Raw genomic sequence first — 14540 nt, 5'->3', positions numbered from 1 at the left:
CTTCAACTTTACGAACGACTGCGTGTGTAAGGTTAGCGATTTGTCGTATTATCTGGCTGTATAGCAAATAAAAAAATACAATAACTTTAATGTGCAAGTTTTCAACTTGTGTTTTTATATTTACGTGTTTTTTTAAATTTAATTTTAGGGCCCCTTTATAACATCGTGCTACAGGCCCCGCACTAGCTTCATCCGGCACTGGTTGAGTGTGGAGGTCGCGCAGAGGCACGGCCAGAGAATTGTTTTTTTATTATAAGAAAGGGCGCTGGCGAGGAAGGTGCGAAAAGGGGTGACAGGGGAATTGGAGTTGGGGGGGGACCCCCAGAAAGTAAAATGTTGACGGAAAAGAGGAGTGTAGGGGGAGAGCGTCTACACGGGGGTGGGAGACAACCATGGGGAGGAGTAAATCGGTGAACGCGGGCAAGACGGAGCGTGGTGGGTGCTCGCCAGGACTGGAGTTTGGGAAAGTCTGCTCGGGCATGTTGCTTCTTCTTCCTGAGAATCCACGCGCTCCTCCTTCCCCCGTCTCTCAGGGCGGTATATCGCGCGCACACCCGCTCGTCTTTGCGCGCACTGTTTCGCTCGTGTTACATCCCCCACACGCATCGGTGCCCGCGTCCGTTGGTCTAATGGCAGCAGCGGGAGTAGTTGTTTCGGCTCGTCACGCATCGCACCGTTCGCGCTCGTCGCCCTCGTGGAGAGAGGACGACTCGGAGGCGCCCGGAGGAGGAACCACGTGCGGTCGGGAAGACAGCCTTGCGGGCGAGTCGGGAAGACAGCCTTGCGGGCGAGCCGGGAAGACAGCCTTGCGGGCGAGCCGGGAAGACAGCCTTGCGGGCGAGCCGGGAAGACAGCCTTGCGGGCGAGCCGGGAAGCTAGCAACGATTGCCAAAGCGGTGTCATTGGACAATGAACGAGCGTTTAAGGAAACCGGAGCACCCGGAGAAAACCCGCGCGTGCGAGGGGGGAACACTCGATCCCATACACAGACGGGACGGGTGCGAGTCCACGTGTTTTCAGTACCGCCTTACTCCGAGCGAGCCAGGGCACGGCTCCTTGACGCCCACGGGAGAAAGAGGGGTTCGCAGCATCCGTGTGTGATCCACCAACCCCCGCTGTTACCTGCACACAGTGCGGGACTACAGCAGCAGCCACGCCACGGGGCAGCGTGGCCACCACCGCCCCCGTCTCTCGGTGTGGTGCCACGCTCGCGTCTCGGCTCGCGAGCCGATAAATAGTGACACGGGTCAAGATGAGGGCCCACTTCTCTCTCTTCTCTGCTCTCTCGCTCAGAGCAACGGCTGCAGCTGACCCCGAGTAGCCGGGTGCTGTGCGTGGAGTTGGCAGCTGTCTCTGTGTGTGTGTGTACACGGTCGGCGTTCATTTCGGGCGCCGCGCCCCTCCGGAGACGAACGTTTATTCGGTTTATTTAACAAAAACAAATATTTAGCATTATTATTTAGTTTGTTCACGCTGAATGCGTAACCGGTGAGTCTCTCTGCAAAAAAAAATAAACGCGACGTTCGCTGAAACAACGTAAATAGGAGCAACGCAAATCGAGGAACTATCTTTGTACGCGCGCGTGCGCGTGTGGGTATGGGGGGAGCGGTGGTGTAGCGGTTAGCGCGCTGCGCTATGAACCTAGCGACCCGGGTTCGATGCCCGCTCACGGCCAACACCCAGTGACGATTATTTGAACCGGTCCTTGGCCTACCCTAGGTCGACTCAGCCTCAAATGAGTACCTGGTGTGGTGTGTAAACATCGCCACTGGGGAGACAAAGGCGGTCGGGCGTGGTGCTGACCACCCACCCCCTCGTGTACCGTTCCGGCCTTCATAGGTGCTCGCTAACAGCACTTGCCCCTACAGTCTGTTAAGGCTATACGAGGGATCTTTGTATTTTGTGTGTGTGTGTGCACGCGCGCGTGCGTGCGCCTTTTACAAATTGTCACAGTCGGGAACGCATGAGGTGCATCTGCCAGCCATCTCAGTCAGTCAACTCAGAGCCGCCAGGGTCTGTCCCGTGACCTCCTCCTGCCAGCGGCGACCAGCGCCAATTCCGAGTGCCAATTCTGCAACGGGCCGATGTAAAACACCCGGGGCCACGGGGTCTTCCTCTTGCCGAGCAAAGCCTCGCGATCGCCTTCGGCGTCACGAGGCCGTGGCACAAACTTTTCGTGTTTCGCTTCGCCTGGCGAGCGGCGTCTCTTCGTTGAACCCGAGCGGTCATTGCCGCCACGAGACCAGAAACTCGACAAATGTCTCGAGGTGACTTTTGTTGTTGTTGTTGCTGCGAAAGTTATACATTACGCTGTGAAGTATTCGCATGTGTGTTGTTTTATTTTGCACACGGCGTTGTAATACGGTGGGGGTTTTTGTGCGTGTGGAAGATTTGCTGGTTTTACCCAGGATCCATGCTCTTTGGTTCTATTCGGTAAAGTCGCGTAGGTAAAAATGAAACGACAAAAATCGCGACGTTTCGGCCACAACACAAGTGGCCCTCATGATGTTTCCATTGCGCGTCGTCGCTTTGAGATGTTTCCCTGTTCATATTCTGTTTGTTGCGGCTGCACCCGACTCAAGGGCCGCTTGGCTCGCAGGGCTTTAACTAATACATGAAACTCGAAAACTTTTTATTTGTTTTATTTTTGGCTCATAGTCTTTCACAAGTAAGATCGCACCGAAGCGCTTTACATTGCAAACAAAATGTAATCATGAACTCAAGTAATCAAAGGGTGGACATAGATTCATCCGAGATTATAACGACGGACGACAGTAAGCGTGCAAACTCCGTGCTATGTGGAAGTACCATCACGGGAATTTACTAAAATATATAGTATTATTAAAAGCGTTAATGACACTGATCAACTGCTGATGGTGCTCAAGTTGATAGCGGTGCACAATGAACAACTCAGCGCAGCACGTTCAACAGTGCCGTGTGCGTTATCTGTAAAGGAAAATCAAATACCAAAAACATATATAAACCGTACTTACTTTAAATGCAATAGCACGTCCACTCAATGGGGATATCAAAGCACCGTACGCTAAAATAAAACGCAAAGACAATGCAATAATGTTTAGGTTCAAAGCCACGAGGAAATAGTGAGTTTATTTGATTTGAAGCTTTCGTGACTGCAGGAATCCATATTCTTTGGTTCTTTCGGTAAAGTCACGTGGTAGGTAGAGAAAATAAAATAAATCACGACGTTTCGGGCGCAACACAATCCAAGCGTCCGTGACTTTACCGAAATAACCAAAAATAGTGAGTCTTGCACGCCCTCCTAAAACCACCCTGCAGCTCGGAGCATGCCTTGGATCACCCGCCGGCAAAGGCGTTCCAGATCCTCGGGCAATACTTGAGAAGGCCCGAACCCCGTAACGTCGAGGCATGGGAGTGCAGTAGCAGGTCCTGCTCTGAAGAGCGTCGTCGAGTGTAAACTCCCGGTCGTGTGACGGATGAGTCGGGGCCCCCGGATGCATTGGTCCAAGAACCGTGCAGAGCGTCACTGAGCAGAATGGCTCACTTATACACTAAAGATACGTTTCAGGCGATGGCCCAATTCGTCTTCACCGCACGTGGATTGAGAGGCAGGAAAGGGAGACCGATGGACGATGACGAGAGTCGGAGACTGTACTTTGGAGAGCTTCAATAAAAAGTTTCATTTTTTAACGTGTCCCGATGAACATTGCTCAACTGGGAGTTCTCTCTCTCTCTCTCTACGCTTTGAAGGCGGTGCTGTTGACGAATTGCGCTGCGTTGTGTGCAGAGCGGTGATGTGTGGCGAGTGATATGATATCATTTACAAGAGTGCGAACGCTCGGTCGTAAATCAATGCGTCTCGTCTCCCGAAGTCGCACGCATTCTCTCTCCTCCCTCCGAATGCCCCTGCCAACGTCGCGAGGCTGAGCAAAGACAGAGGGCCCACCAGGGTACAGGTGGCAGTCGTGTTTTGGGATGCGAGTGTGACCGCGGGGGTTCAGATAGGAGCCCCGTAGCGATATTCTTACCGATATCCTTGGTTCGTCTTGGTGTGTGTCTTCGTGTGTGTGTGTCTCTCTAAGAATGTATGTCTGCCGATGTTGTTTGCCGTGTCTGTGTTTCCTTGGTGTGTGTCTCGCTCAGTGTGTCTTTGTGTGTGTCTCTCTCTCCTCATGTGTGTCTGCCCGTGTTATTTCCGTGTCTGTGTTTTATCTTTGTGTGTGTCTCGCTCGGTGTGTCTTTGTGTGTGTGTCTCTCTCTCTCTCTCTGCATGTGTGTCTGCCCGTGTTATTTCCGTGTCTGTCTTTTTTTTAATCGTTCATTCTTACCTGATGATGGTTGCTTGTGTTGCAACCGAAACGTCGTATTCTATTATTATTTGATTTTTTTCTACGTGACTTTACCGAAATAACCAAGGAGTAGTAGAGTCTTTCGGTAAAGTCAAGTAAATAGAAAACAAAAAATCCATAATAAAGGTTTTTGGGTTAGATCGCGTTATTTATAAATGTGTCGTAACCCTCCACCACCCGACACGGCCAATCAGCAAAAAAGTGTCACGTTGACAAAAGACAAATAATTCAGTACTTTAGCCCACCGGTGTGTTGAAGAGTGAATCCACAACATTTACAGTTTGAGTACGACGTTTCGCTGGTAATTACATCGAGCATCATCGGGCAATTCGCCCGATGATGCTGGTATCGGGTGGTGGAGGGTTACGACACATTTATAAATAACGCGATCTAACCCAAAAACCTTTATTATGAATAATATTGGTCGTGAAAGCCTACGTGTTAAACAAAACAAAAAATCCCCCCAAAATTTGTAGAATAAAATAATAAAATAAAATGAAAATAAAATTACAAAAAAATAAAAGCAAAAAACCCACGACGTTTCGATCGCAACACAAGCGGCCTTCACCAGTCGACCGATGCTTGACTGGCGTGTGACCACCGCCCTACCTCGGCGGTGGCTGCTCCGCTGGCAGAAGGGATTCGTGCGAGTCGTCGTGGTCGAGAGAGAGAGGCAGCAGCGGAGTTGCAGACCCGGGGGTTGTATTCGTGCTACACGCGCGGTGCTTGCGAGAGCAATGTTTACCGAGCCGCGGGAAAAAAAAAAAACAACGATATGTATATAATCTTGATTTGAAGCTTTCGTGGCTGCAGTAATCCATATTCTTTTGTTCTTTCGGTAAAATCACGTAGGTATAAAATAAAATAAATCTTACAAGTTACATGCTAATTACTCAACATTAACATCACTAGCCCCGGGCACTTCTTTATGACGATTGGGCTACATCCATTTCAAACCTTTTTAAAAACAGTCTGCATCAGCAGCAGACCGTGGCTTTCACACCTGATGATGGACGCTTTGTTGTGCGCCTGAAACGTCGTAATTTATTGTATTTTATACCTACGTGACTTTACCGAAAGAACCAAAGAGTATATATATAAAATTAAACTATTTAAAATAAAAACATAATTAATGGCAACATTGCCGCGGTGGTTAACCTTGACCGAGCCGAAGGGCTGTTGCGTCGATAGCTCAGAATCTCGACGTCTTGTTTGCTTTACCAGCCGTGGTCGATCCACTGCTGGATGAAGGCTTCCATCCCTCCCAAGTCGCCGCCGCCTCCTCCTCTCGCGACGCCTGGCGGCGCGGCGATCCGCCCGTCGCCGCTCTACACACGAGGAGCGACGATTCCGTTTCCTGGTCGCTCCGTCTCCTCCACGGTGGTTCCCGACATCCTCCAGGACGCGCTCCGATTCATCGGCTGCCGCTCTCCCTTTATTATTATCGACCACCGTCGGAGTCCCTTCTGGCCGTGACGACGCGTCTCCCTGCTTCAAGCCCCACTCGTTTGTTGTCGTTGCTGTTGTATGAGCACTTCGGATGATGATGATGATGCCACTCACCCGCGTGTGTTCCATCTCTGCTGCCTCTCGGTCTAACTCCAAGCGCGCGTCTCTCCACAATTTCTTTGAACCCTACCGCTGTTTATTTGCTCCGTGTAATTTTTGCTCTCGGGGCGTTCGTCGCTGAGAAGAACTCAGCGGGGCTTGCGCTGGAAGGGATGACGGGGAAGTGGTTGCAGTGTTTGTTGTGCCGATGGTTGTTGTCACATTCTTACCCTCGCCCCTACTGGACTTGTGTGACGAAGAGCTCCGTAGCTCATCGGATTTGTGCAGCGCCTAAATAAATATTCTGATTCTCACTACCGACGGAAAAGCTGCAGCAGATGCAGCAGCACTGGGATTGCCCCCCGCGTGCTAGAGGACGTAAATCGAGGAGATGGAGCGATGAGAGAGGGATTGTGACTTTGCAAGATCGATCGTGAGAGACGGCGACGCGAATTGTGACGAGGGGGGTTGTGGGGGGGTTCGTCTAGCAGTGAATAGATCGTGGCAGCTGATGACGATGATACTGGTGGTGATGATGCTGGTGGTGATGATGATGCTGGTGGTGGTGATGATGATGCTGGTGGTGATGATGATGCTGGTGGTGGTGGTGATGATGATGCTGGTGGTGATGATGATGCTGGTGGTGATGATGATGCTGGTGGTGGTGGTGATGATGCTGGTGGTGATGATGATGCTGGTGGTGATGATAATGCTGGTGGTGATGATGATGTTGGTGGTAATGATGATGCTGATGGGGTGATGATGATGCTGGTGGTGATGATGATGCTGGTGGTGGTGATGATGCTGGTGGTGGTGATGATGCTGGTGGTGGTGGTGATGATGCTGGTGGTGGTGATGATGCTGGTGGTGGTGATAATGCTGGTGGTGATGATGATGCTGGTGGTGATGATGCTGGTGGTGATGATGATGCTGGTGATGATACTGGTGGTGGTGATGATGCTGGTGGTGGTGATAATGCTGGTGGTGATGATGCTGGTGGTGATGATGATGCTGGTGGTGATGATGATGCTGGTGGTGATGATGATGCTGGTGATGATGATACTGGTGGTGGTGATGATGCTGGTGGTGGTGATAATGCTGGTGGTAATGATGATGCTGGTGGTGATGATGATGCTGGTGGTGATGATGATGCTGGTGGTGATGATACTGGTGGTGGTGATGATGATGATGATGCTGGTGGTGATGATGATACTGGTGGTGATGATGATGCTGGTGGTGATGATGATGCTGGTGGTGGTGGTGATGATGATGCTGGTGGTGATGATGATGCTGGTGGTGATGATGATACTGGTGGTGATGATGATGCTGCTGGTGGTGGTGATGATGATGCTGGTGGTGATGATACTGGTGGTGGTGATGATGATGATGCTGGTGGTGATGATGATACTGGTGGTGATGATGCTGCTGGTGGTGGTGATGATGATGCTGGTGGTGATGGGCTGCAGACCCTCCCCCCCGGTGAACGGAATGAAATCATCAACAAGTGGCGAGGCGTTACCCTTTCTGACAGTAATACCGGAGGTGTTAAGATGTTCGAACACTACATAGACACCGCTTGCAATGCGCACATCACCAAGAACGCGTTTGTGTGCATGCGCGTTTCATGTCACGAGACAATGTGTCATGCCTTGTGATCATCGATGTTCGAGCATCTTAACACCCTCCAGAAAGTGCAACGAAGCCCATTCGTCTTTGCTTGTCATCTTGATTCTGGCAGCAGCAGCAGCAGCAGCAACAACGAAAGGGTGCCGTGCATTCAAATCAGATGGAGGCGCAGCGGGATGAGCGCGCTCACCACCGCCACCACCACCACCACCACTCCGCGCGGCTCGCAGCCGCTCCCGCTGCTCGGAGGTGACCTCCTGGGGGTGGCTGTCGCTTTCCCCCTCCTCCTGCTCGCCGTGGACGTCGTCGTCTTCGTCGTCGTTTCTTGAGACGTCACGCGAACATCGCTGCACCCATCAGCCGTGAAATTATCAGCGGCGACGATGTCCATCACGGCCCTGGAACTCTTGAAGCAGGTCACGTTCCTCGGGTCGTTGGCCATGAGGCGGTTCATCACCAACTTGCCGTGGTTCCCGATCCACTTGCTCAGATAGAGGATCTCCCGGCAGTCGCAGTTCCACTCGTTCTTGTACAGGTGGACCTCTCGCAAGCCCTGCAGATGGTCCAACGTTCCGGCAGGCAGGCTCTCCAAGCGGTTGTTGTGCAGGTACAGGAACTTCAGGGACGAAAGCCCTTTAAACGCCCCCACGTCGACACGCGCCAGATCGTTGAACTGCAGATCCAACATTTGGAGGTGTCTCAGGGTCTGGAAGGTTCCGTTTGGGATCGTGCGCAGCGCGTTTTTGTTGAGCCAGAGCTTCTGCAGGAACCGGAGGGAGGAGAGACCCGAGGCGTCGAGGTTGCTGCTCAGGAGGTTGTTGCTCAGGTCCAGGCTGGTTGTGTTTTCGGGCAAGCCGGCGGGGAACCCTCGCAGTCGCTTGTAATTGCAGGCGACGATGCCACCCCGAGTGCAGGAGCAGTCCGTGTTGCACGCGGCGCTCGGCGAGCCCCGGGCGAGCAGAGATGCAGCCGCAACCGCGCCCCAACAACACCACCACCACCACCACCGCCACCACCGCCACCGCTGGGTCCCGGCTGGCACCACCGCCGCCGCTACTGCTCGCATAGCTCTGCTCGGCCTCCGCTGACAAAGGTCGTCCTGCCAACGAGACGTTTTTGTTTTTTTGAAAAAACATTTTTGTTTTTACGGAGCGCAGGCCCAAAAGGGCCAAGCGGGCCAGCAAACAATGAAAGAGCTGCGCACGGAAGGCGTTCATAGATAAAGAGTGGAGCATGCTTCTTGAGTTGAGAAGAGGGTTGTTATCGTGAGAGGTTAGGGGGAACTAGACGACGATGATGATGATGGGAGGAGGAAAATCCAACGTGGAGCGATGCGAGCCAAGAAGCGGAGAGAAGGGGGAGGTGATCTGCAGTGTGGCGAGTGAGTGTTTGAGTATGTGAGTGCGTAAGTAGGTGAGTGGGTGAGTGAGTGGTTGGGTGAGTGAGTGGTTGAGTGAGTGGTTGGGTGAGTGAGTGGGTGGGTGAGTGGTTGTGTGAGTGAGTGAGTGGGTGAGTAAGTAATTGGGTGAGTGGGTGAGTGAGTGAGTGGGTGAGTGGTTGGGTGAGTGAGTGTGTTGTGACGTGCAGAGTGTGGTGGTTGAACACGGTGTGATGGACAAAACGCAAGAGTCTGCGTCTGCTGCACCGAGTCCTCAACACCGGTGGAGGAATCAATAAGTAAAGTTCAGGGCGACAGTAACCGTGGTAGTAGACAAATACGCTCAACGATTCTGGCTCTCACGTGTTCAGGTTCTCGTGTGCTCAGGCTCTCAGCTGTTCAGGCTCAACTGTTCAGGCTACGTACGAGGGACTCTGAGCTCTGGCTCCACGCTTCCGACTTCTCGATCGAACACTGCGTCCGATCCCTGAAATGTATGCGCGCGCATTATAAACCGAGTTTTATATATTTTTTATAATTATATTGTTTTCAACACGACAGTGCTCTTGTGAGAATCTTTCCCAATTATAGCCGCGTTTGTTTAAAAGTTTGGTGTTTTTATTTGATTTTCTTCAAACAAAAGTCCGTCAAAAGTCGAAACACGTTTTCAGGCAACGTTTCTCGAAAACCAATTTGCATTTTTGTAAATGTAACAATATTAAAATGAATAATACGAATAATAGTCAATTACAAACGTTTGTCAACTCGCTGCTGGATGTAAGGCCTCTTTTGTTCATGGGGGGTGGGGGGGGGGGGCTGTTTGACCATACTTCACCACGGTGGGGTGAGTAGTGCAGATTGCTGAAGGGGTGGAAGCCACGATCCAATTCAGAGATCACTCCCCACTGGTTTTGGCCGTGGCCTGGAATCAAACTCAAGTGGCCCGGTTCATAGCGCGGCACGCTCACCACCGTAGCACAACGAGTCCGCATTTATATTTATTTACAACGACAAAAAAACACGTAAACAAACAATGATTTTTTAAAAATAAAAAAATGATCAATTATGATCAATCATCCCGTTTAATATTAAAATACAAAAATTTATGTTTTGTCTTATTGTATAATCGATCACTTGGCTTAGCGATAGAGCGAGCGGCTCGCGTTTAGGAGTCGCGAGTTCAAATCTTAGTTGGAGGCGGTTGACCCGCCCCATCATCCCTCGCTCCGGGGACGATACAATGGGTACTGCTTTGCGGGGAAGTCAACAGCGGTTGTCCTATGGAATAGAATCGCCCCCTCCCATAGGAATGTAGAATTTGCACCACCAGCTCAGCGCTGACGACAGGAGCTGAGCACCGCTTGAATGCTCAAAATGTGTTCGCTTCAGCTCAACACGCGCCCTATTTAGTGTACGATCACACTTTGATTGTGCCACTTTACTAGTTACATATTTCTCTCGCTGTCTCCGTGAGCCGCGTCCTTTCCCAGAGACGATGGCGATCACGGCCTGCAACGCACTCGGCTCTCTACGAGGATATTTACTCAACAGTGCAGCATCACTCTCCTTCCAGTTCACTCCGATCGTTCGCATCGCTCGTGGGGAACTCAATTCGCTCTCTTACCGGCTGCGTGTGATACCTCCATTGTGCCCAGTCTTACCCCCGCGTTCTATACCTGCTCCCTTGTTTTAACATTCTACGTCCAATAAACCATAACTAACCCTTCTCTAATTATATTCTTGGTTCTTTCGGTAAAGTCACGTAGAAGGGAAATCATAAAATAATAAAAACTAAAGCAATAAAATTATCACGACGTTTCGATTGCAACACAAGCAATCATCATTATAATTACGATTCATATTCTGGCCGTGTACGCTGCTGCCATCCGTGATATATTTTGTGTCTGTCCATTAAATGACATCTTTGTAAAAACATAAAATCCGTTTGTGCTTCTACAGCTGGCTCGATAATTATCCAGCTTTAAAATCCACACAGAAGACGAGAACAGAGCCGCATATGGAAACACGGCATTATTCTCATTCTAGATTTGAAGTTTTCGTGACTGCAAGGATCCATACTCGTTGTTTTTTTTGGTAAAGTCACGTAGGTGACTTGACCCAAAGAACCAAAGAGTATTATTCTCATTCTCGTCATTAATCACTTCGTATATATAAAAAATACAGCTCCAATTGTCGCAAATGTTTCTCTTTGCCAGTGCTACTCTTCCGTGTGTCTGTGTAACACACCTACGGTCCTGTCACTATAGTTAACCGGCTCCACGTGCCCAATGTTAGTGTCACTCTGATTGTACTTGACATTCAGGTATCATTTGCCTCTGTGCTATGGCCACACATACCGGTTTATTTTTTTACAGTTGATTGTTAGTATTTTAACTTGACTTTCAAACGTTATTTTAATCCAGCATGATTTTAAAATCGCTCTCGCATTCTGCTTTTCATACAATATAATATTTTCATACAATACCATCTGCATATCTCAAATTATTTCTATTTTTACTACGAATCTCTACGCAATGCAACTCCCCTCCCTCTCTCTCTCACAATCATCTTCCTATATCTACAGACAACAAACCAGGTGAAAATATCCACCCTCGCCCATCTCCCTATCGATACAAAAACAGACTGTAGGGGCAAGTGCTGTTAGCGAGCACCTATGCAGGCCGGAACGGCACACGAGGGGGTGGGTGGTCAGCACCACGCCCGGCCGCCTTTGTCTCTCGAATGTTTTTACACATCGCACTGGGTACTAAATTGAGGCTGAGTCGACCTAGGGGAGGACCAGGACTGGTTCAGATAATCGTCACCGGTGTTGGCCGTGAGCGGGCATCGATCTCGGGTCGCTGGGTTCATAGCGCAGCGTAGCGCTGACCACTACACTACCGCTCCACACTATCGATACGAACACTCACTAACCATCAACTGCTGTTTGTTTCCAGAATTCTAGATTTAAAGCTTTCGTGACTGCTAGGATCCATACTCTTTGGTTCTATTGGGTAAAGTCACGTAGGTGAAAATAAAATAACAAAAAATCACGACGTTTCGGCCACAACACAAGCGGCCTTCATCAGGTGAAGGGACGAGACTGTCTGGAGGACAGCGCTGGAGTGAGACAGTCTCGTCCCTTCACCTGATGAAGGCCGCTTGTGTTGTGGCCGAAACGTCGTGATTTTTTGTTATTTTATTTTCACCTACGTGACTTTACCCAATAGAACCAAAGAGTATGTTTCCAGAATTCACTTCTAGATACTGTATCTATATACATTTAATTGAAATACATGCCGCATATGATTAGAAAGTGTAGTTTTTACACAATGCGCCTTTAAAAAAAAATCTCATCCATGTTTATAGAGGACCGTTCTGCTCTTCGGCTTCATGTCAACGTTTCGCTAGATTTCATTCGAAGAATAGTTGCGCACGAATCTCTACGTTACCGACCATAGGACAAAGGCTCAAAACTGTGCGCACGGAAGCGTGGAGGTAGCGCACGCTTTGGGATTCCACTGCGGAGTCGGCGAGGAGAGAGAGAGAGCCCCCCAGAGCGAGGCGAGGACGCGCGCCGCGTGCAGACTTTGCTGCTCGCACCGTCGAGCTGAGCGCCCTCGCGCCGCTGGCTCACGAACACGTGGCCCGGCTTGCAGTCCGGGTTGTTAGTTTGTTTATTTTGGTATAGCCCCTGTGAGCCGTTCGGCTCTTGAATCGGGTGCAACCGCAACAAACAAAAACACGAACAAGAAAAAACATCTTAAAGTGACTATGTGTTGACTGTGCAAACAGAAAATCCATGAAAAAAAACAGCAAAATATTGCTGGAAAAAAAGCACCGTACACCAACGCCGCGTGTTAAAAATCCCAGTGGGATGAAAGTCAAACAACAACAACAACAACAACCACAAGAAAGCTTAGATTAAGGCCATCAGTCTAACAACTCCGTACTACAACAAAACAAACATGTCCAAACCAAAAAACCTTTTCCAAACAACAACAACAACAACAACCACAAGAAAGCTTAGATTAAGGCCATCAGTCTAACTCCGTACTACAACAAAACAAACATGTCCAAACCAAAAAAACGTTTTCCAAACAACAACAACAACAACAACCACAAGAAAGCTTAGATTAAGGCCATCAGTCTAAAAACTCCGTACTACAACAAAACAAACATGTCCAAACCAAAAAACGTTTTCCAAATCACCAAAAGCTAATGCCATAATTGCAACGTAACAGTGATCACAGGGACTGTGAGCGAATTTTTACAATGAACTACATAAATAACATGTAACACCAAATCTTCGAGCCATAGCTGGCTGCATGAGTTACTCCACAACAACAGAAGCATCGGTCGGAGTATCAGGCAGGCAATTAAAGTTAGGCCGGTCGATTCATGAGCGCAGTGCGTTTAGGACTATACGCCACTGCTTACACACACCCCCACCCCACTCACCCATACATAGGAACAAAGACAAATATCCCACGTGTAGCCTTCGACACCCTGTTGGGGCAAGTGCCGTTAGCGAGCATCTGTTCGCGAGCACACGAACGTACCTTGAGACGAGTGGACCGCCTGTTGAGCAAGTCGGAGAGCTGTGAATGTAGAGGCGAGCTCACTAATATCAACAACAACAACACGAATAGAATGATTCGTTATGTCGATGAATGTTGTCGCTGCTCGTGCAAAATTGCGTCGCACAATACGCTGAGCAGGAACGACGGACCAAGCTGGAAGGAAGCCAGGCGGATGAGCCAGCCAGCGCCGAACGATCGCTCTGCGGTTCTCTATATGTTAAGATGTTTACAGCCAATAAGTCACGAGCGTTTATACTGCGAGACTGCGTGAAAACTCCGCGCACGTGACAGGGGGGAAGTGGGGGGGCGCACTCTATCCCAAACAGAAGTGACAGACGACACTAATCCACACTTTTCTCGACTGTATTCTGCCGGCGGGCCTCGATGTCCACGGGAAGGGAGTCTCGCTACGCAGCGCAAATGTGCGCGGTGATCAACCAAACCTCTACCCGCAGTGCTGGATTAGGGGGGCGGGGGGGGGGGTACGTAGCCAACATTGCCCAGCCACACGGAACGCGCCCTAAGCCTCGACTGGAAAAAAAGCTACAGGCGACCCGCGTAATGGTGAGTCTCTGAGGTTTCGTGGCTTCAAGCCATTTCCTCCAGAGATGCGTTCGTGATTGTGCGCGCGCGCGCGCGTTAGGGGAGGAATGGCGCAGCGGATAGCGCAGCCCCAGGCAACCCGGGTTTGACTCCTCACATCCACAGCTATAACGGCGATTTGCGATTGCATCTCAACTGGCCCTAAGGTTGCCCTACGGAGGGCGAGGCAACCGTAAATGTATAGCCGCTGTGGGAGACAAGGGCAGCCGTGGTGTATCCACATCCCCTTTTAATTCATAAATGAACATCGCGATGGTTGTGTATTGGAGATTTTTTTTTGCAATGTACACCTACGTTGAGATGGAGCACGCGAATTCACCTCCACCCCCCCACCCCTCTCCATGTAACCACGTGATGACCACTGTCGTGGCGGCATCTCCACTTCATCGGTCGCCGCGTGCGTCAGACCGCCTCGGTTCTTGTGCGCGCCCTCGGGAGCGGTCGGAGCGGTCTGGAATCGCTGACCAGGGTCCC

At 50.2% G+C, this 14540-nt stretch overlaps 1 protein-coding gene across 1 annotated transcript; it reads right to left on the bottom strand.

Annotated features, from left to right (window-relative positions):
* Nucleotides 1-2626: 2626 nt before the first annotated feature.
* LOC116944385 (uncharacterized) lies at nt 2627-14140 on the bottom strand. Its single transcript, XM_032957964.2, has 2 exons — nt 13443-14140; nt 2627-8601 (listed from the first exon to the last, which is right to left on the bottom strand). Exon 2 carries the CDS (start codon nt 8566-8568, stop codon nt 7654-7656), a length of 915 nt encoding a protein of 304 aa, XP_032813855.2. The 5' UTR covers nt 8569-8601; nt 13443-14140; the 3' UTR covers nt 2627-7653.
* Nucleotides 14141-14540: the final 400 nt, after the last annotated feature.

Source organism: Petromyzon marinus, chromosome 21 (assembly GCF_048934315.1).
Source record: "Petromyzon marinus isolate PM22_M1 ecotype Great Lakes invasive population chromosome 21, UKy_Petmar_22M1.pri1.0, whole genome shotgun sequence".
In the NCBI taxonomy this organism is placed as follows: Eukaryota; Metazoa; Chordata; class Hyperoartia; order Petromyzontiformes; family Petromyzontidae; genus Petromyzon; species Petromyzon marinus.
This window is presented reverse-complemented; position numbering and strand designations above follow the sequence as displayed.